Genomic DNA, 22,354 nt, shown 5'->3' on the forward strand with positions numbered 1-22,354 from the left:
TAAGGTTTTGCATGCTAGTATTACATTTTAACGTTTTTAGAAGGTCTCTTTCTATAAGTCTATAATATATAACTAAACTATTGTTTTATGTAAAGTAAATAAGGTTTTTAAAATGTTTAAGAAGCTTCATTTAAAATTAAATTAAAATGCAGAGCCCCTCTGACCGGTGGCCAGGACCCAGGCAGTGTGAGTGCCCCTGAAAATCAGCTTGCGTGCCGAAGGTTGCCTACCCCTGGTTTAGAGTAAGTAGTTAACACATACTCTAAGACTGTTGTAGCCGTGTTGGTCCCAGGATATTAGAGAGAAAAGGTGGGTGAGGTAATAGCTTTTACTGACTCAACCTCTGTTGGTGAGAGACAAAAACTTTTGAGCTTGTACAGAGATCTTCATCAAGTCTGGGAAACATACTCAGGTTTCCTTTGAGAACGATGACTGAGGGGTCAGATATGGACTGATCACTTTGTGAAAAACATTTACCCACAGGTGATATGGTATTTTTGTCTTATCATTTTTCTATGTGAGTTCATTTGAGAGCATAGTGATTGTCTGGTTGCGCCCACAAAGTTGTTAGTGGGGAATTTAGTGCACTGGATGAGATATACCACATGCTGTGATAGGCATGTGTAGGATCCATGGATCTTGAAAGGTGTGTTGGGGGTGGGGGTATTGATCATAGTAGCAGTGGAGATATTCCTGCAGATTTTGGATCTGTTGTTCTGGTAGGGTCTGGTGCAGCTTTGAGTTGGTGGGTCCTGGTCTGTGGGGAGCTTGCTTCTGATGAGCCTGGCGAGGTTGAGGGGTTTGAATGCCAGAAGAGGGGGCTTGGGAAAGATTTCTTTCAGGATGTGGTCCCCATCGAATATGGATTGTAAATGTTTCATGATAAGGATGAACAATTTTTACAAAATGATCACTCCGTATCAGACCTCTCAGTCCTTCCTCAAAGGAAGCCTGTATAACACCTTCAAAAGACAAGCCTGGAAGCTTAAATTCATAACTTTGCTAGACAGTAAAAATCATGGTCTTAATAAAGATACTAGATTTCTGGGTCACTACAACAATCTGTAAAAAGGGGGGGCTTTTGCCCTATGTTTGCATAGGTGTTAGTGGGCCCTTCACCTTGAATGGTCTCTTAGAATAACTACACCGCTACCTCAATATAACGCGACCCGATATAACACGAATTCGGATATAACGCGGTAAAGCGCTGCTCCAGGGGGGCGGGGCTGTGCACTCCGGTGGATCAAAGCAAGTTCAATATAACGCGGTTTCACCTATAACACGGTAAGATTTTTTGGCTCCCGAGGACAGCGTTATATCGAGGTAGAGGTGTACTACTTATGCTAAACAATCTGTTCTACCTTGTATTTAGCTGTGACACTCTCAGTACCTTTCCCAGACCTGATGAAGAGCTCTGTGTAAGCTCAAAAGCTTACCTCTCTCACCAACAGAAGTTGGTCCAATAAAAGATATTACCTCACCCACCTTGTGTCTCTAATATCCTGGGACCAACACGGCTACACCACTGTAATCAGAATAAGTGGGTTTTGAGGAAGGGGTTGAAGAGGGATACGTAGAGAAGAGGGTATAAAAAGGAAAGAAGATTAGTTTATCTTGGGGCATGTTTAGTTTAAGAAAGGAAGTGGGATATGGAAATGTGGAAGATTTTAAAAAGAACAGGAGTCCAATCTATAGGTAGAGATTCATTCATGGTTATGCAGCACTGATAAACCACCCAAACAAAGGACAGGTTTCAGAGTAGCAGCCGCGTTAGTCTGTATCCGCAAAAAGAACAGGAGTACTTGTGGCACCTTAGAGACTAACAAAATTATTTGAGCATAAGCTTTCCAAACAAAGGAGTAAAACTATATAAGACACTGACAAAAAGTGTTTCAAAGCACAGAGAATCATTTTACAATATAGTGGAAATTATACAGCTCTATTATTATACTCAATTATGAAGAGTAGCTAGGAAGAAAGAAGATAAGATTGTTAAACAGCATCTGAAACCCTTGGAAATATATTATGGTGACAGTCAATAAGGAGTTACATATGAACATCCAGTGCAATCCCACCAACAAAAAACGGTAACTCACCTTTGTAACTGTTGTTCTTCGAGATGTGTTGCTCATATCCATTCCAATTAGGTGTGCGCGCGCCGCGTGCACGATCGTCGGAGAAATTTTCTACCCTAGCAACACCCGGTGGGTCGGCTGCGGAGCCCCCTGGAGTGGCGCCTTCATGGCGCCGGATATATACCCCAGCCGACCCAGCGCCCCCTCAGTTCCTTCTTGCCGGCTACTCCGACAGTGGGGAAGGAGGGCGGGTTTGGAATGGATATGAGCAACACATCTCGAAGAACAACAGTTACAAAGGTGAGTAACTGTTTTTTCTTCTTCGAGTGCTTGCTCATATAGATTCCAATTAGGTGACTACCAAGCCTTACCTAGGCGGTGGGGTCGGAGTGAGACATCGCAGTATGCAAAACCGCTGATCTGAATGCAGCATCGTCTCTGGACTGCTGTACCAGTGCGTAGTGAGCGGCAAAGGTGTGGACCGATGACCAAACCGCCGCTCTACAAATGTCCTGGATCGGGACATGAGCCAGGAAGGCAGTTGAGGAGGCTTGGGCTCTCGTGGAGTGGGAGGTGAGGCGCGGCGTCGGGACACCGGCCAGGTCGTACCAAGCACGAATGCAGGACGTGATCCAAGAGGAGAGACGCTGTGAGGAGACCAGTAAGCCTTTCATCCGGTCGGCCACTGCAACGAAGAGTTGTGTCGTCTTCCTAAACGGCTTTGTACGCTCAATATAGAAAGCCAGGGCCCTGCGTACGTCCAAGGAATGCATACGCTGGTCTTGATGGGTAGCATGTGGCTTAGGATGGAAGACCGGAAGAAATATATCCTGGTTCACATGAAAAGCTGAAACTACCTTGGGGAGAAAGGCAGGGTGGGGGCGAAGCTGCACCTTGTCTTTATGGAAAACTGTGTATGGAGGCTCAGACGTGAGGGCCCTGATTTCAGAAACACGGCGTGCTGAAGTGATGGCGACAAGGAAGGCTGTCTTCCAAGATAGGTAAAGGAGTGAGCAAGTAGCCAATGGCTTGAACGGGGGCCCCGTGAGCTTGGAGAGAACCAGGTTAAGATCCCACGCCGGAACGGGTTGGCGTTGCTGTGAGTATATCCGGTCTAAGCCCTTGAGGAATCTGACGACCATCGGGTTAGAGAAGACCGAGGAAGCGTGTTCTCCTGGGTGGAACGCCGATATAGTGGCCAGGTGAACCCTGATAGAAGATATCGCCAAGCCCTGCTGTTTTAGGGATAGGAGATACTCAAGTATAAGAGGAATAGACGCCTGCAAGGGGGGCGTGGCTCGCTGCTCGCACCAACAGGAGAAACGCTTCCACTTGGCTAAGTAAGTGGTCCGTGTAGAGGGCTTTCTACTTCCCAGCAGAATCTGTTGCACAGGATGTGAGCATTGCAGTTCTGTCCGATTCAGCAATGGAGCATCCACGCCGTGAGGTGGAGCAATTGCAGGTCTGGGTGACAGAGTCGGCCGTGGTCCTGAGAGATCAGGTCTGGGCACAAGGGAAGCGTGATCGGTGTTTGAACCGATAGCTCCAGAAGCGTGGTGTACCAGTGCTGTCTTGGCCAAGCTGGAGCGACTAGAATCATACGTGCCCGGTCTCTGCGTAGCTTGAGCAGAACCCTGTGGACCAGCGGGAATGGAGGAAAGGCGTGGAACAGCTGGTCCTTCCACATCAGAAGAAAGGCGTCCGACAGAGAGCCCGGGGATCGCCCGTGTAGGGAGCAGAACGCGTGGCACTTCCTGTTGGCTCGAGATGCGAACAGGTCGACCTGGGGAAATCCCCACCTCTGGAAGATGGCATAGATGATGTCTGGGCGAATCGACCACTCGTGCGTCTGGAAAGATCTGCTGAGACCGTCCGCCAGAGTGTTCTGGACTCCAGGGAGGAACAATGTCGTGAGATGTATCGAGTGGGCAATGCAGAACTCCCACAAACGAATGGCCTCTTGGCATAGGAGAGATGACCGGGCTCCTCCTTGCTTGTTGATGTAGAACATGGCCGTGGTGTTGTCGGTGAGGACTGATACGTAATGGCCGCGCAGGAGACCTAGAAATGCCTGACAGGCTAGGCGCACTGCCGTCAGCTCTCGAACATTGATGTGCAGGGCTAGTTGGGATGTGGTCCACATGCCCTGGGTTTGGTGTTCCCCGAGGTGAGCGCCCCAGCCTAGAGATGAAGCGTCTGTGACCAGGTGCAGGGAGGGTTGTGGGGCGTGAAACGGCACTCCGGCGCAAACTGCCCTGCAATCCAGCCACCAGGTGAGGGAGGTCAAGACCGAGTTCGGAACCGAGACCACCATGTTTAGGTTGTCCCGATAAGGACGGTACACTGACGATACCCAGGCCTGGAGCTGGCGAAGTCGAAGTCTGGCATGCGTGGTTACATACGTGCAAGAGGCCATGTGACCCAACAGGCCAAGGCACGTCCTTATTGTGGTAATTGGGAAGACCTGGAGCCCTCGAATGATGCCTGTGATGGTGTGAAACCGATTGTCTGGTAGAAGAGCTCGGGCGAGTATGGAGTCTAAGACTGCCCCGATAAACTCTATTCTCTGGGTTGGCTCCAGAGTGGACTTATCTTTGTTGAGCAAAATGCCTAATTCGTGGAATGTTTGCAGTATTATCTGGACGTGAGCTTGAACTTGCTCCCTGGTGCGGCCGCGCACCAGCCAGTCGTCTAGATACGGGAACACCTGTATCCTTTTGTTGACGAAGGTATACTGCCACGACAGCCATACATTTTGTGAACACTCTCGGAGCCGCGGACAAGCCGAAGGGAAGGACGGCAAACTGGTAGTGCACCTTGTTTACTACAAATCGAAGGAAGCGCCTGTGTGGGGGGTAGATTGCTATATGAAAATATGCGTCCTTCATGTCGAGGGCGGCGAACCAGTCTCCAGGATCCAGGGAAGGGATGATGGTCCCCAAGGAGACCATGCGGAACTTCAACTTTACTATGAATTTGTTGAGTCCGCGTAAGTCTAGAATGGGGCGCAGACCCCCTTTTGACTTGGGGATCAGGAAGTAGCGGGAGTAGAACCCCCTGCCCTTAACTGTGGGGGCACCTCCTCTATGGCCCCCATAGAGAGGAGGCCGAAAACCTCCTGTATAAGGAGATGCTCGTGAGAAGGGTCCCTGAAGGGGGGGGGGGGAAAGAAGAAAACTGGAGAGCATATCTCCTCTCCACCGTGCGAAGGACCCAAGGTTATAAGGGACCAAGCACGGTGGAAACGGGAGAGGCGATCCCGAAAGGAAGGAGATGGATACTTGGTAGTGGCTGGGGCGCCGTCCTCGAGCACCCCTTCAAAAGTTTTGCCTAGGACCTGAAGGTGGCCTAGGCGGGCCCTGAATCTGACCCGGTTGAGGGCCGGTCGACCTTCGTCTACCACCTCCTCCACGCCTTCTGGCAAAGTCCTGTCTCGGACGAGGCGGGGGGAAGAACCTTTGCGGCTGTGGCCTAAAGGGTCTGTGCTGGGACCCTGGGACATGCATCCCCAGGGAGCGCATGATGGTTCTTGAATCTTTGAGGCTCTGCAATCGAGAGTCCGTCTTATCCGAGAACAGCCCCTGGCCCTCGAACGGTAAATCCTGCAGGGTCTGCTGCAGTTCTGGTGGTAAGCCCGAAACCTGGAGCCAGGAGACTCGTCGCATGGCTATGCCCGATGCTAGTGTCCTGGCGGCCGAATCCGCAATGTCCAAGGAGGCTTGTAAGGAGGTCCTAGCCACCTTCTTACCTTCCTCCACTAAGGCCCCGAACTCCTCCCTTGAGTCCTGGGGAACCAACTCCTTGAATTTACTCATGGAGTTCCATGAGTTGAAACTGTAGCGGCTCAAGAGCGCCTGTTGGTTCGCGGCTCTGAGCTGCAGACCCCCCGCTGAGTATACTTTACGCCCGAACAAATCGAAGCGTTTAGCGTCCTTCGATTTGGGCGCTGCTGCCTGCTGGCCATGACGCTCCCTTGCATTCACCGAGGACACGACCAGTGAACACGGTGGAGGGTGCGTGTATAAGTACTCATAGTCCTTGGAGGGGACGAAGTACTTTCTCTCTACCCCTCTGGCTGTGGGTGGAATGGAGGCAGGGGTTTGCCATATGGTAGTGGCATTAGCCTGAATCAGCCGAATCAGAGGTAATGCCACCCTGGATGGGGCATCAGCCGACAGGATGCTCACCACCGGGTCGTGCACCTCTACTATCTCCTTCGCCTGGAGGTCCATATTACATGCCACCCTACGTAATAGGTCTTGGTGGGCACGAAGATCTATTGGGGGCAGGCCCGAGGCTGTTGTGCCCGCCACCGCCTCATCCGGGGAAGATGAGGAGGATGCCTCCGGGGGCAAGGGGTCTAAAGGAGGGTCATGTTCTAAGGGTCCCTGAAGCGGGGGATCCCCTGCCCCAGGGTCCAGGGTCTGAGGTGGTGTAGGCACGGGAGCCTCCATGCCCCCTGGGGGGGGACGGGAGATGGTGGCCTCCGGGACTCTGGGTTCAGAGCGTGCTGAGCGAGAGGCTGATGGTGGAGCCCCTTGCGCCTGGTGATACGCCCACGGGGTCCAGAAAGACCAATGCGTAGGGTCCTGCGCAGGGTCCTCTGTCCCCTCCTGCCAGTGACCCAAGTCAGCGGCAGCCTGACCCTGAGGAGGGTATGCTGATCGCGAAGCCCCATCGGAAGAGCGAGACGCTGATCTCGAGGGCCAAGGCTGTGCCGAACGCGGCTGAATGGGCTCAGTGCGATACGGTGCCGATCGGTGCCGGTCCGTAGGCGATCAGTCCCTGCGCGGTGCCGGTGAGCAGTACTGTGATCGGGATCGGTGCCGCTGGCCATGTCGGTGCCGAGATCCGGATCTGGACCGAGACGAAGACAACCGCCTGTAGACGTGGTACCGGGAGCAGCCCCTCGAACTGGAGCGGCGCTCGAACCGGTGCCGAGAGCTACATCGTGACTCTGATCGGTACCGATGATCCTGACGGCGCCGAGACGTAGATCGGTGCCGTGAAGAGGACCTAGGCCGCGAGTACGACCGGTGCCGGGGTGAAAGTCGGCGCCGGGACTGCGAGCGGCGTCGGGACCTGCTCCGAGACCTGGAGCGGTGCCGCGAGTCCACGCTCGGAGACGGCGGGCGTACCAGGGCAGGCTTGCCCCTGGATTACACTGTGCGAGGAGCAGGCGGTGCGGCGGGTTGAGATGGCGCCGGCTCCGTGAGCGCGATAAGGTCTTTCGCCGTCGCAAAGGTCTCCGGAGTCGACGGAGACAGGGCTCAACCACTGATCAAGGTGGTGAGCCAGTCCGCACCGGACTCAACAGCCCCGGTGCCGGAATCAACGGTGTAGCAGATATCTGCGACTTCTGGCGCTCTAAAGTCGGACGCGGCTCTACCACTGGTACCGGGGGAGCCGGCGTCTGCCGGACAGCGGGCTTCTGTGTCTTGCGGGATTTCTTATGCCCCGGAGACAGGGAACGGCGCCGAGGCCCTTGTGGCGGCCGCGGTGCCGAAGGAGGCCGGTGTTGTGAGGCCTTATCCGCGTCTGCTCACGGTGTAGTACCGGTCGGTGCCGCAGGGGTGCTGCGCACCGAGGCGCTCGGTGCCGGAACTTGGCGCGCCGAGGGAGGATCTGGGCTAAGTGCCGTCTCCATGAGGAGCTGCCTGAGCCTAAAGTCCTGCTCCTTTTTGGTCCTCGGTCTGAAAGCCTTACAGATCTTGCACTTATCTGTCTGGTGGGACTCTCCTAGACACTTCAGACACGAGTCGTGCGGATCTCCTGTTGGCATAGGCTTGGCACAGGACGCGCACGGCTTAAAGCCAGGAGCCTTGGGCATGAGCCCGACTATGCGCCGGGGGGAAAGGGGGGAGAAGAAGCCCCCTTAACCCCTGCTAACTATTTACAACTATTTAACAATGAACAGGTATAACTACCTAAAGACTATACAACAACTATAACTACAACTATCTACAAGAATTGACAGGATAAGCTAGGGAGAGTGGAGAACAGCTATGCCACGCTCCACAGTTCCAACGACCGTGAGGGGCAGTAAGAAGGAACTGAGGGGGCGCTGGGTCGGCTGGGGTATATATCCGGCGCCAGGAAGGCGCCACTCCAGGGGGCTCCACAGCTGACCCACCGGGTGTTGCTAGGGTAGAAAATTTCTCCGACGATCGTGCACGCGGCGCGCGCACACCTAATTGGAATCGATATGAGCAAGCACTCGAAGAAGAACCACCAATTCTGGGCTGCACAGGTAGAGAGGTCACAGAACCGGGAGACAGTGCAGTGCTTAGACTACTGCATTTGGTTCTGTCTACCCATTATCAATCTCCTGCTCAAAAGTGAGACTGCATTAATTCATTACAATAGTGTCTTTCAATAAAGCAAGCTGATTTTTGTCATTACCATTCTTCATAATACACCATTAACTACTGGAAAAGATAAATAACTATAATCTAGCACTATATAGACACAATCAATCATAAGGACTTTAATCTAATGGGAAAAGAGCATGATCAGGATGACAAAAAAAATCTTAAAATTTATTCCTGACAAATTGAACATGTATATTCTCTTATACAAGACGTCAAGAAGAAGGAAAATGTAATGGGGAGATAGAAGAAGCAAATCATCACAGCTAAAATCCCAGTTTATTAAAAACAATTTTCTAGAAACTAGGCTCTAAAGGACTTGATAAACTTTAGGGGTGTTTTGCCATTGACTTCAACAGGGCCAGGATTTCACCCTAGGTATACAGTGTACTGCCCTTTAAAGACATGTTATGCATGGTCTACAGTTGATAGTGTTTTTAAATCAGGCTGAGCAAAATAAATATGCTGTTAGACATATCTGCTGAATAAACACAGATGGGATAAAGTAAAGAATTAATCTACCGTTGCAAGATCTGTTTTAGATTGTCAGTTGTGTTGTGTAAAACACCATGCACACCTTTGGCTCTGTCTAACTAATGTATAATACACGGTGGGTCGCTCAGATATAATAAAAGGGAAGAGAATCAAGATAAGGAGCCTGAATGGCAGTCGGAAAGATGGAAACAATCAACCAGTGCAAAAAATAAATAAATCTACAATCTGTGGCAACCTTCCTGCAATATGATGCCTCAAGAAACAAAGATCCTCAATAAGATCACTGAGCAGACCCTGTGTTGTGACCCATTCTAAAAAATATGGAGCTGGTAATGTTAAGAGATGGATTACGAAATAAAAAGCCAAATCAATGGATATGATGAACTAAAATACCATGGCTTAATGAGACCATACAAAATCCATGGTATCAGCACAACACAGAAAAAATAACAACAGGACAATAAAGAATATGAATGGCTTTTAACAAGAGAAGAGACAACTGCGTTAAAGAAAATAGTAGTGGAGAGATAGGTGTTTTGTCAGGAATAGACAAGGTAACTAATGAAGCAGACAGAATACTTTATGAAACTAAGAATGGGTACAGAAAGCTCTGGAAAGATAGAAGATCTAAGGAGGCTCACGCCCTGCAGTGAACTGACAGAAATGAAAATGTTAAAATTACTCAACTGTGTAACATTTCATGCTTAGATACACTTTCCTCATTTAAAGGGACATCTTCAAGGTTGTTAGTCTAAAAACTGACCTGCCTCAAAAGTGGCCTAATGTTTAAGGTCTCATCTTCTGATTCCATCTTTTTCCACCCCGCACAAACGGATTGCTGCTGCGGAAACTATATATATCTTAAGAAGACATGCAACGTACCATTACATAGTAACACACAATAGATCCTATGTGTTTTTAACATCATATGTGTGTGCATGTGTGCCAAAATTGCCTGGTGCAGCCCAGGCTCAGTTCATGGATTTCTAAAAGGTAACTTCATCAGGAGACCACTGTCAAGGTAGGCCAGTTTTTAAACCTAAAAAACCTGGCGTTGTTCCTTTAATAACTACCTGATATGAAGATGTGTTTCAGTATAATGCTGTACAGATAGATACAATATTTTTCTCTCCTTTTAAAAATAGGGTTGATATTTATACCTGAAATCTCCACAATATGTACTTTAATAGGATAGTAGTCCATACTGGGCACACACAAAAATTATACCACACTTTTTCTAGCCCAGTAACCAACCTGCCTTAGGATCTCCCCTCAATTTTTTAAATTGTTTACAAGGATATGGTGCTGGAAATTGCCTGCAGCCAGCAATTTGATCTCAGCCAGTACTTTGAGTCCAATCCAATGCCTACTGGAATCAATGGTAATCTTTTCATTGACTTAAATGGAGGTTGGATCAGGCTCCTAATACCCACCATGTCTTCATCATCTGTGTTTATTCCATGGGACTTGGTCCTCTCACCTAATTGGTCTCTCTCTCTCTCTCTGAGATACACAATGATTTAGAGGTTGACTGATCATACAAACATTTCATGTTAAATGAGCTTCAGTACTTACAGACTTCCTGACATCTTTTGAAGAAAGATCAATCAACTTCTTGTTCATGGACCACTCTTCATCAGATTCCAGTATAGCTTTCTGTAAAAGCATTGTATCTGAATGTGAAAACAGCCCCTCACACAGCAAAGCACGAAGTGTAACTTTTTAATGTAATAAAGTAAATTTTGAGGTATACTATGCAATGTGAATACCAATAATTTCTCTGCTAAGGAATTAGCTTTATTTTTGGCAACATTTCTGCAATTTTCAGAATGTAAATATTTTATAGAAATAGTGGGTAATGTTCACATTTTCATTTAATTCTGTTTTTTTTTTTTTTTTTTTTTATTTTTTTAACCACAACCTTATTTTTTTCTTATAATTGATCTTTTTCAATTTTTTTTTTAATTCTGTTTTTTTTTTTTTTACTTCTTTAGTTTTATAACCACACATGCTCACTAAAAGCCACTGATGAGTTCATTAAATTTTACTGTTCTTTTCTGCAGTAGAATCCATCTTAGAAGGCTACTGGCATTCAAAGACTTATAATGCTACGTGTCTGCCCTCATAGTATGGAAATGGAATCTACTGCACCTACAGTTTAAATGTCAGTTGCCACATATTTTAATAGTGGAAACACTTGAAAGATAATGAAAGTTATGTTCAAATAGCTCTGTATTAGATCTTATGCATTACTTTCCTTTTAGTGTTTAAAGGGAAAGAAAGGTTTGATAGCATCTAGTTTGATATTTAATGAAACCAAACAGGTGGAAAATTTCACATGTGGTGAAACCAAGTTACTGTGTCTGCATTAGTCAGATTGACTGTTACACATTGTTGGAAACAAAACAAAAAATGTGATTTCATTCCAGGGGAACTAAAAAAACCTCAAGAAGCAAGTCACTATCCATGTCTGCAGGCACAGAGGGCCCCATATGCTGTTTATTGCTGTGGGAAGTAGACTCTTGACGAGCCCATGGGGACCACCCCCTCTGGTAGGGGGGAAGAAGAGAGCACAGCCAGGCACTGGAGCTGCTACTATGCACATTCACTGCCTATTGCTCCCCACACAGCTGGGACGCAGGCAGTGCGGAGGCTAAGGCAGCCTCTGAGCTGCAGCAGCAGACATGGAGCAGCTTTGCTGGCACTCTGCAGTGTGACATGGAGAAGTAGTGTTCCTTCCACACCTGCCCAGATGACCTCTCTAGTGCTGAGTCCACTTCCTCGGTCTGGGTGCTGAGCATAGGGTTTGGCCCTGATAGAATACATAGATACATCTAAATGGTATAAATTCCCACATGTTAAAATGTTTGAAAATCCTTTCCTCTTTTACTTACCTGCTAAGACCCAAATTCTGGGTTTTGAGTTTCTCCTGCAGGAATTAATGATATTGCAAACCCGTATAGCCCTGCAAGGAATTCAGCTTCTTGTGGAATCTAAGAGTGTCAGATATTAGAACCCTGCACAGAGAAGAACAGCTCTTTCACTGGCTCACCTGTCTGAAGAGAGATTCAAACCCTGCTATAGTTCCTGAAGTGGGGTTAATAGGACCCAGCTAGTCTAACACCAAGGGTTATACCTTGATAGGCAAAAAAGATGTGTTTTTCAACAGCTGTACTCAAGAAATCAGAAATAAAAGTAATATGGGAAAGCCATTGAACTGACTGACGGTTAACCACTTTTTAAATACCTTAAAGTAGATGGGAGCCATATCCCCCAGTTCTTTTGGGAGGGGAATGCATTCATATACCATATGATATCGTTTCTTTATACTCATGTTTGTCTCTAGGAAGACACAATCCAATTCTTTAGCTTCAAACATCTTTACCAAGGCCTTTCTGAACATCTGTAAGAGAAAAAGATTATAAATGGAAATTTTTAAAGCCCCCCAAACTCTGGAACTAAAAGCTCGAGTCTTTCACTAAGAACACCACCGATGCATGGTATGGAAAATCTAACCCCAGGAATGAACAGCCAGAATGACTCAAAGGACTGAGACTACCACATGATCAAATATACAGAGCACTAGACTGGGACTCAGGAGACCTCAGTTCTCTTTCCAGCTTGGCCATTGGCCTGCAGGGTAACCATGGACGAGTCATTTCATCTCTCTATGCATCAGCTTCCCCATCTGTAAAATAGGAATAATGATATTTGTCTCCTTGGAAAAGCGCTTTGGGATCTATGGATGAAAATCACTCCATAAAAGCTGGGGATCACTATTCAATACTCACTCTTAGCTAGCAACGTCAGGGACAGAAATCCATTTGCCTAGTAAACTAGTACTAAATTGGGAGGGTGGGTGGGAATTATCTTTCATTATGTGCTACAGGCCTGCCATTGGCATGTCCCCTGCACTGGGGCTTGAAGGGGGCCTTTGTAGGGCTGTTTAAAGTGGCTCAACGCCGATGCCAGGGAAGTTATTCCACGGCCCACTGCAGGGCTTTTACAGCTCCTGTATACCATCGCAACTGCATACAGCAGCTAGAGCGTGGGTGACAAACTCACTTCTTTTTTAAGACAGTACAACAGCGAGTGAAACTTTCTCTCCTCAGTCCAGTGACAAAGCATTTTACTGTTCAGATCTAGTCACATAAGATACTCTTAACTGATCCAGATACTTTTTAATGCTTGCTCTGGAATAGACAAATACTTTCCTTCATTCGTCTTATCCACACAGTTGCTTGCAGTAGAGTTTTTTTGTGTGTGGAAGGGAGTCAAATAGAGTCTCTAGCTTACCCCTTTCTCCATATTACATTTACCAAGACCTGGGACAAAAGAGTTCCTTAGGCTTGGTCCACACTGGGGCGGGGGATTGATCTACGAAACACAACTTCAGCTATGAGAATAGCGTAGCTGAAGTCGACGTTTCCTAGATCGAACTAAGTTTACTTACTGCGGGTCCACGCGGCGCAGGCAAGCTCCCCCGTCGACAGCGCTTCCTCCTCTCGGCGAGCAGGAGTTCCGCAGTCGACGGGGGAGCGCTTCTGGGATCGATTTATCGTGTCCAGATGAGACGCGATAAATCGATCCCAGAAGATCGATCTCTACCCGCCGAATCAGGCGGGTAGTGTGGACCTAGCCTTGGAGTGTGAAACTGCAGAATGGCCTAATTCCTCCTCTTTTTTTTTTTTTTTTTAACCAAAAGCAGAAAAATGAAAACTAAAAATGAAACAGAAGTAGCTTAATGTTTTCCATCAAAAATCTGATGCCTCATCCTTTCAAAATACACAACTAGCACACTACAAATCATAATACGTTTCTGCCCAAATCTGTCAAACTACAGGGTTACATGTAGAAAGGAGCAGAATAAACTGTAAGCATGAAAAGGAGACTTTCATAATATTTTCAAACTCAGCCTTTTCATCATTAACTAGCCCTAGAATTTTGATGTCAGGCTGAGTATCACCAGTAGGTGATTGGATTCTTCCTCTCAGTTATGTTTTTCCTCTAGTTGATGACAGACGACTGTAAAATTATTTGGAAGATATTTGAATAAAGGCCATGTGAAACTTCCCCCTCCCTTTGCTTCCCAACTCATCCCTAATTCTCTATAAAGGCACAACTTCCTTGCAGCTGCTGTGACAAGGCTACTGAGGCAGGCCAGATGTTGCAAAATAAGAATATTGGCGTGAGGGTGCCCAAGTGGCAATGGCATTTAAAATAAATATCAATATCTTCCCTTCCCTGGCCAATAACTCCAAGAATTACACAATAATCACTGCTTTTTGTTACGTCATGCCAAGTTTCTGAGTAAAATTTAATTTAACAGTTGATGTCTTAGAAAACGCCACCTTCAGTGCTACCACATTGCTCCCTCTGCACTTGCATTAATGCCACATTCCTCCCCGGGAATTTAGGGGAGCATTAAACCAAAAACCAGGTGTGATACTACTGTCTTACCACTACCATCCAACAATACTAAACACTAATACTAAACATTCTAAAAGCTCAAAAGATTTTCAGATACAGTTTATATTGAGTAACAGCCAGCCTACCATTTCTTAGTATACTCTTAGTATACTTAGTACACTCTGTTTATTCACATTCTGAAAGGCCTAAAAAACACCATGTAACTCAAGACAGTCAAAAACAGTTCACAACAGCATACAACAGAGCACAGCATATGCTCAGATGCAGAGCACTTTAATAAATTACCATAGTATAAGCAAAGGTTTACACACTTTTATATTATTTAAATGATTTTTACACACACATTCCTTTGGCAGCTGGACATGTGACAAATTAAATAGAAGGCCATCATAAGAAAAACTACCCAGCAATGATAATTAGCCAAAAGATGCAACTTGCAGAGCAGTATGAACATCAATAAATTATTTATAAATATTTAAAATATAATCAAAGTGCCCGGCCAGTTTATTTTATTTTTATGTTTTCCCCCAAACAATAGCAGAGTAAAATATTGCCTTTGGGTCAGAAAAGTTTGCTCAGTTGTGAAGTAAGGGTCTGATCTTACTCTTATTGTAGTCAATGGGAATCTTTGCACTGAATTTAATTGGAGTTGGATCGAGCTCCAAAGCCCCTCTGGGTTTGATTCTTATATTATCCCGAACATTTTAACCCTCTCTATCATTGTACATTCCACAATTTACAATGAGAGGTGACCACACTGGTTGGGATAAAGAAAGATTTTTTTGTTCCATCTTTCAAACTGGACACCGCCCCCCCTTTTTAATATATTTTAAAAGTTGACCCTTTTCCCCACATTTATGCACAATTCTACAGCCTGTAGTTCTCGATGAGATCAGAGGTGTCTAAACAGCAAGAAAGGTCATTTTCATGGTATTTTTGTCCCATCCATAAAAAGGAAGTACAAGAAGCCTTCTCTCTCAATATTTCCTGACAACATTTCCAAATGGGACTGGCTAGTTTAGCTGAGATCTGGTTTAAGAATCCAAACCTTTAGGATTCTTACCTAGAACAATCCTTTTGAAGTTTACCCATCATTAAATTATAGTCACAGATGCAGTATTTTCTGCTCTCAAAACCAGGCAGTATAATATATAACAAATATAGAGGTACAATACATATTCTATCAGCACTGCACTTTTTAATGTTAGGACACTGATCCTATCAGATGTAGAATTCAGAAGCAGATTTAAAACCTGCTTATCATTTTATTTCCACAGGAGTTTTGCCAGAGTAAGGACAGCCAGGTTTGGCTCGGAGGTCTAAATTTGGTAGCAGGGAATGCCCACTTTTAAACTCTCTCTACACTTTCTCTGGGCCCCAGATGGGAAAATACTGCTATGCAGTCCCAGAATTACTGAGTCTGTATAGAGTGTGTGTATGTGGTAATTAAGATGACTCTGCTCCCATTCAGCCCCAGGCCAGTGAGCATCTGGAGAGTTCCTCCATTGGGCTACAAATTGATATGCAAAAAAGTCACTTGTATGGATGGTCATGAAAAACAAATAGCTGTGAATGCTAGAAGTGTCACTCCAGTGGGTCACTTGACTAAAAATTTTGGAATGCTTTTGCAGTAATTGCTCATTCCTAGTGTTGTACACCACTTTTATGTATAACAAATGCTCTCTCTTTTGCTATTCTGTATTATCCACTCACTGAACTGAAGATGCCTTTATAACAGACCCAATTCAGTAGCATCTGCAAACTTGACACACTTGCTTTCACTGTAATCATCCTAATGTTAAGACAAAAAATAAAATAGCAACAATAGTTCTAACTACTACAGAACTCCACGGCTAATCACTGTGTAGCATGTAGCATAGGTAGCCTTTGTTTCCTCTGCTGTAACACAAATACAATCTGTGGACCTATTGTTGCAAGGCCTGTACCCTCGGATTGGAGTTCTGATTTGTTGAAAGTGGAAAAAATAACTGTTTTAACCTGGCTCAATACCCCTCCCTACAATCACCAATCTGTTCTGAGCGGACCCAATCACTGGGGCCCACATGCTTCCAAGCCAAATGGCTCTGGGTAGAGTCTCGTCACTATTTTTAGCTCTGGGTCCTTAGCTCACAATACTGGGCTCAGACCTCTTATCTCTTGGAACCACCCAGTTGCCCTAGACCAGAGGTTCTCAAACTTCATTGCATCGTGACCCCTTTTTAATAACAAAAATTACTACACCACCCCAGGAGGGGGACTGAAGCCTGAGCCCGCCTGAGCCCTGCCGCCTGGGTGGGGAAGAGCCAAACCCCGAATCCTGAGCACCGCTGCCCAGGGCTGAAGTCCTCAAGCTTTGGCTTCGGCGGTTGGGCTCGGGCCCCAGCAAATCTAAGCCAGCCCTGGCGACCCCATTCAAATGGGGTCACGACCCAACCGCTGCCCTAGACCCTGAAACCAGTGTCTGAGACCTCCCAAGCCCCCTAGTTGCTTTCACATGATCTCTCAGAGCTCCACTAGGCTAAGGGCACCCTGAACTCTGGTTTAACCCCTTCAGGGACAACATGGCAGGTAAGCAAGGAACACAGGCTTAGCAAAGGAATTTCCTAACTACAGTCACTTTAATCTTAAAAAACACTCACGAGTTACACATCTTTGAAAACAAAAAAATCCTGAGATGCACCTTCCCCATAGCTCAGTGGCTCTCAAACTTTTGTATTGGTGACCCCTTTCACACAGCAAACCTATGAGTGCGACCCCCCTTATAAATTAAAAACACTTTTTTTTATATTTAACACTATTATAAATGCTGGAAGCGAAGCGGGGTTTGGGGGTGGAGGCTGATAGCTCGCGACCCCCCACGTAATAACCTTACGACTCCCTTAGGGGTCACGACCCCCAGTGTTAGAACCTCTCTCTCTCCCTCTGCGAGTCTGAGGTTTGTCAGCATTTCAGGCTGGTGGGTGAAAGGCATAACTGCAGCGTCACTCTGGAAGAATGTATTTTAATCGGTGGCAGATTTAGAGTTAGTGGGGTCCTGTGCTCAGCTTCATTTTTGGGGCCCCTCTTTGGGACCCAGCCAAGAAAAAGAACATTCTCTCTTATCTCCCCCTCACCCCCGTTTTTCATTCTTTTTTTCTTCATCCTCCTCCTATAAGTAATAGAAAGTAAATGAAAATAAAGTGAAGTACCTTGATTGTTTTTGTAGTCTAACTTGTTTTTCCACAGACTACTTGAGGGTCTCGGTGGACCACTTAATGATCTTTCCAAATACTGTTTGTACCGTTAGCTAACTATTGTAAAGCGCTTGGGATAAGAGGGCTTTATAAAAAAAAAAATGTAAAAAAACATTGGGATGTGGGGTCTGGCCAGGACTTAGGGTGCGGGAGGGGGCTCAGGGCTGGGAGTGCAGGGTCTGGGAGGAAGTTAGGGTGCAGGAGCAGACTGGGGTGCAGGGTCTGGCCAGGAGTTAGGGCGTGGGAGGGGGCTCAGGGCTGGAGCAGGGGGTTGGGGTGTGGAGCTCTTACCTGGGGTAGCTCCTGTTTGGTGCGAGGGGTGCAGGTGGGGATGTGGGGGGGGTGCAGGAGTCAGGGCAGGGGGCTGGGGTTGTGGGGGTGCCTTTGCTCCGCCCTGCCCTGATTCCACCCCCTTCCCCAAGGCCCCACCCCTGCCTCTTCTCCATCTCCTCCCCCGAGCGCGGTGTGGCCCCGCTCTTCCCCCTCCCTCCTGGAGCGTGTCGGCAAACAGCTGTTCAGTAGTGGGGGCAGCGCTGGGAGGGGTGGGGAGGTGCAGGAACACAGCATGCTCGGGGGAGGAGGGAGCTTGGCTGCTGGTGGGTGCGGAGCCTGCAGCAGGAGCCGGCAGGACCAAGCTTCTGCCCCCACAGCTGCCCGGCCCTGGGGTCCTCTGTCGTTGGGGGGCCCCATGCCAGGGCACCCTGTGTTTCACTGTAAATCCGCCTCTGATTTTCATGTATTTTGTTTTACAGTATTTAACTCCCCAGTGGACACTCTTAGTTCCCAGTAAAAGTGCCCTCGGGCTGTTTACCTTAGTCACTTTAAAATGTATTAAGCTAAGGTGCAGAAAAACACTGTTAACACACAGTTAAGTGTCCCCATAAAGAGCTAGTACAGAGTAATTAATGTGCTGTAAATTCACAGCCTTAGCGCACACTAACTTCCCCATGTAGAGAAGCCCTAAAAGTCTAAAATATATAATGTCCATTTATTCTCTCTCATCATTCTCATAAACATCCTCCTCTCATCTATCTTTAACACTGGTCTACAATTTTTGAGAAGTCGTCTGCTTCAGAGATAAAATGTGCTATTTATTATGTATTTTGATGTGCTGAAATCAAATATGACAATTAAAACAACTGATTGGCTACTGTTTCTAAGATATTTAAGTTTTTACATTTTATGTCTATGTATATTGTGTAGATAGTAGAGTTTTAATCATAAATTGTAAACCTAGGTCTTTTCATGTGTTTATGGTTGCTTTACATGATAATATTTCACCTGTCCTGTTTATGTAACACTTTAAAAATCAGCAAAAGGGTTATATAAATAAAATGTATTATGAAACAAAAGGCAAAAAACTATTCTGTACATAGTTTAGTCCTATTCAGTGTCTACTCGGCGCTTCTTGGCTTGTCTCTTGTATTCATTAAATGGAGCATCTCTTGTCACTGTCCAGCAATAGTCTGCAAGCATTGATGGGCTCCATTTGCTCTGATAGTGTTTCTCCATTGTTGCAATGTCCTGGTGAAATCGCTTGCCGTGCTCGTCGCTCACTGCTCCGCACTTCGGTGGAAAAAAATCTAGATGAGAGTGCAAAAAATGTATCTTTAGTGACATGTTGCAACCAAGGCTTTTGTATGCCTTGAGGAGGTTTTCCACCAACAACCTGTAGTTGTCTGCCTTGTTGTTTCCGAGAAAATTTATTGCCACTAACTGGAAGGCTTTCCATGCCGTCTTTTCCTTGCCACGCAGTGCATGGTCAAATGCATCATCTCGAAGAAGTTCACGAATCTGAGGACCAACAAAAACACCTTCCTTTATCTTAGCTTCACTTAACCTTGGAAATTTTCCACGGAGGTACTTGAAAGCTGCTTGTGTTGTGTCAATGGCCTTGACAAAGTTCTTCATCAGACCCAGCTTGATGTGTAAGGGTGGTAACAAAATCTTCCTTGATTCAACAAGTGGTGGATGCTGAACACTTTTCCTCCCAGGCTCCAATGACTGTCGGAGTGGCCAATCTTTCTTGATGTAGTGGGAATCTCTTGCACGACTATCCCATTCGCAGAGAAAACAGCAGTACTTTGTGTATCCAGTCTGCAGACCAAGCAAGAGAGCAACAACCTTCAAATCGCCACAAAGCTGCCCTGATGTTGGTCATAGTTTATGCACCTCAAAAGTTGTTTCATGTTGTCATAGGTTTCCTTCATATGGACTGCATGACCAACTGGAATTGATGGCAAAACATTGCCATTATGCAGTAAAACAGCTTTAAGACTCATCTTCGATGAATCAGTGAACAGTCTCCACTCATCTGGATGGTGAACGATGTTGAGGGCTGCCATCACACCATCGACGTTGTTGCAGGCTACAAGATCACCTTCCATGAAGAAGAATGGGACAAGATCCTTTTGACGGTCACGGAACATGGAAACCCTAACATCACCTGCCAGGAGATTCCACTGCTGTAGTCTGGAGCCCAACAGCTCTGCCTTACTCTTGGGTAGTTCCAAATCCCTGACAAGGTCATTCAGTTCACCTTGTGTTATGAGGTGTGGTTCAGAGGCGGAGGATGGGAGAAAATATGGGTCCTGTGACACTGATGGTTCAGGACCAGAAGTTTCATCCTCTTCCTCGTTTGACTCAAGTGAGAATGATTCTGGTGCATCAGGAACCGGCAGTCCTTCTCCGTGGGGTACTGGGCGTATAGCTGATGGAATGTTTGGATAATGCACAGTCCACTTTTTCTTCTTTGACACACCTTTCCCAACTGGAGGCACCATGCAGAAGTAACAATTGCTGGTATGATCTGTTGGCTCTCTCCAAATCATTGGCACTGCAAAAGGCATAGATTTCCTTTTCCTGTTCAACCACTGGTGAAGATTTGTTGCACAAGTGTTGCAGCATATGTGTGGGGCCCACCTCTTGTCCTGATCTCCAATTTTGCAGCCAAAATAAAGGTGATAGGCTTTCTTAACCATAGTGGCTATACTGCGCTTTTGTGATGCAAAAGTCACTTCACCACAAACATAGCAGAAGTTATCTGCACTGTTCACACAAGTACGAGGCATCTCTGCTCACTTTGGCTAAACAGAAATGTGTCCCTTTGCAAAATCAAACACTGACAAATAAGAGAGCACGACACTATATGATTTCTAGAGCTGATATAGGGCAATTTGTTCAGCAGAGTGATGTAAGCTTCGTTATGATTGCATCATCCATGAGTTCTAGGAATAACATGATGCAATTCATATCATGTATGATGCAATACCAGCTTCAGATTGCATCATTCATTGTTTTGCCTAAAAAGCAAGTACTGTCCCAACCCAGTCATAGATTTATTCATAGATCCACTCAAAGATGTATTTTAGTCATTTCTGGTTTAAATTGAGATCCTTTCCCTTTATAACACACTTATCCTCCGCCATTCCCAAGTCAAGTGTCGTATATAGTGACCCAATAGCATATCTTGAAAACTAGAGCCAATCAACAATTTTAAGCATCATTTTTGTTCTCAGTGACCCAGAATTAGCAAAGTTTGACTACATTTATTTCAGAAGCATTTTGGCTGTTGAGCAGTGTAATCAAGATATATTCACCAGCTGTTCCAGAGATCATTCCTAAACTATTCAATTTCTCAGCATGCACCCTATTTCCAATAGCAGGATTATTCCATAACTATTGGCATGAAGGGAATCACACTCCTTCCATAGCTGATAAACTAAATGTCTATTTTTTTCTTCCAAAAAAGTTTTTTTAAGCCATTTTTTGCTCTCACAAACTTTCTTCTGAACATGTGAAAATGTTTAACAAAGCTTCTCCATTTCCCATCCCCTAGTCATTTAGGCATTTTTTTAAATATGTAAGTTATCTAGATCTGATGAACTGCCAAGTTTAAGGCCACGTCTACATTACCCGCCGAATTGGTGGGTAGTAATTGATCTATCGGGATCGATTTATTGGGTCTCGTCTAGACGCGATAAATCGATCCCCGAATTGACGCCCGTACTCCACCTTGGCAGGAGGAGTAAGCGGAGTCGACGAGGGAGCTGCGGCGGTCGACTTGCCGCAGTGAGGATGGCCAGGTAAGTCGAACTAAGATACTTCGACTTCAGCTACGCGAATAGCGTAGCTGAAGTTGCGTATCTTAGATCAATCCCCCCCCACACACACAATGTAGACCAGCCCTAAGAGCCTCTAACCTTTTTATACCCATTACAAGTGTTATTTTCACACTGCTCCAATGCATTCCTAGATGTTGATTTGTAGACTAAAGCAGGGGTTCTCAACGTTTTTCTTTCTGAGGCCCCCCCAACATGCTATAAAAATTCCATAGCCCACCTGTGCCACAAAAACTGTTGTTGTTTTTTTTGCATATGAAATAGATTAAAAGCCAGGGCTGAAGTTAGGGGGTAGCAAGCAGGGCAATTGCCTAGGGCCCCATGCCACAGGGTGCCCTGTGAAGCTAAGTTGCTCAGGCTTTGGCTTCAGCCCTAGGCAGCAGGGCTTGGGATTCAACTTTCTGCCCTGGGCCCCTGCGAGTCTAACGGAAGCCCTGCTCTCTGGTTTATTTTGGTGGACCCTCTGGTTGAGAACCGCTGGACTAAAGAAAGAAAATCCCTCTTATTTTTCTATCTTTGGTTCCTGACTTGTCACTATTTCCTGAAAATACACAAGCTTTTATTTAGCTATTACACTGCAGCACACACACACTATGTATATATATATATATATACACACACACACACACACA

At 46.2% G+C, this 22,354-nt stretch overlaps 1 protein-coding gene across 2 annotated transcripts in view; it reads right to left on the reverse strand.

The window, feature by feature from the left end:
* CWF19L2 (CWF19 like cell cycle control factor 2) overlaps positions 1-22,354 on the reverse strand; it is a 194,581-nt gene that overhangs the window by 12,895 nt on the left and 159,332 nt on the right. For both annotated transcript variants that reach the window (XM_024217183.3, XM_024217191.3), the window contains exons 15-16: positions 12,186-12,341; positions 10,514-10,594 (exon numbers count right to left, since the gene is read on the reverse strand). In XM_024217183.3, coding sequence (XP_024072951.2) covers positions 10,514-10,594; positions 12,186-12,341 — 237 coding nt within the window. The remainder of the gene's footprint in view (positions 1-10,513; positions 10,595-12,185; positions 12,342-22,354) is intronic.

Source organism: Terrapene carolina, unplaced genomic scaffold (assembly GCF_002925995.2).
Source record: "Terrapene carolina triunguis isolate 2854851 unplaced genomic scaffold, T_m_triunguis-2.0 Scaffold138, whole genome shotgun sequence".
Classification (NCBI taxonomy): domain Eukaryota; kingdom Metazoa; phylum Chordata; order Testudines; family Emydidae; genus Terrapene; species Terrapene triunguis.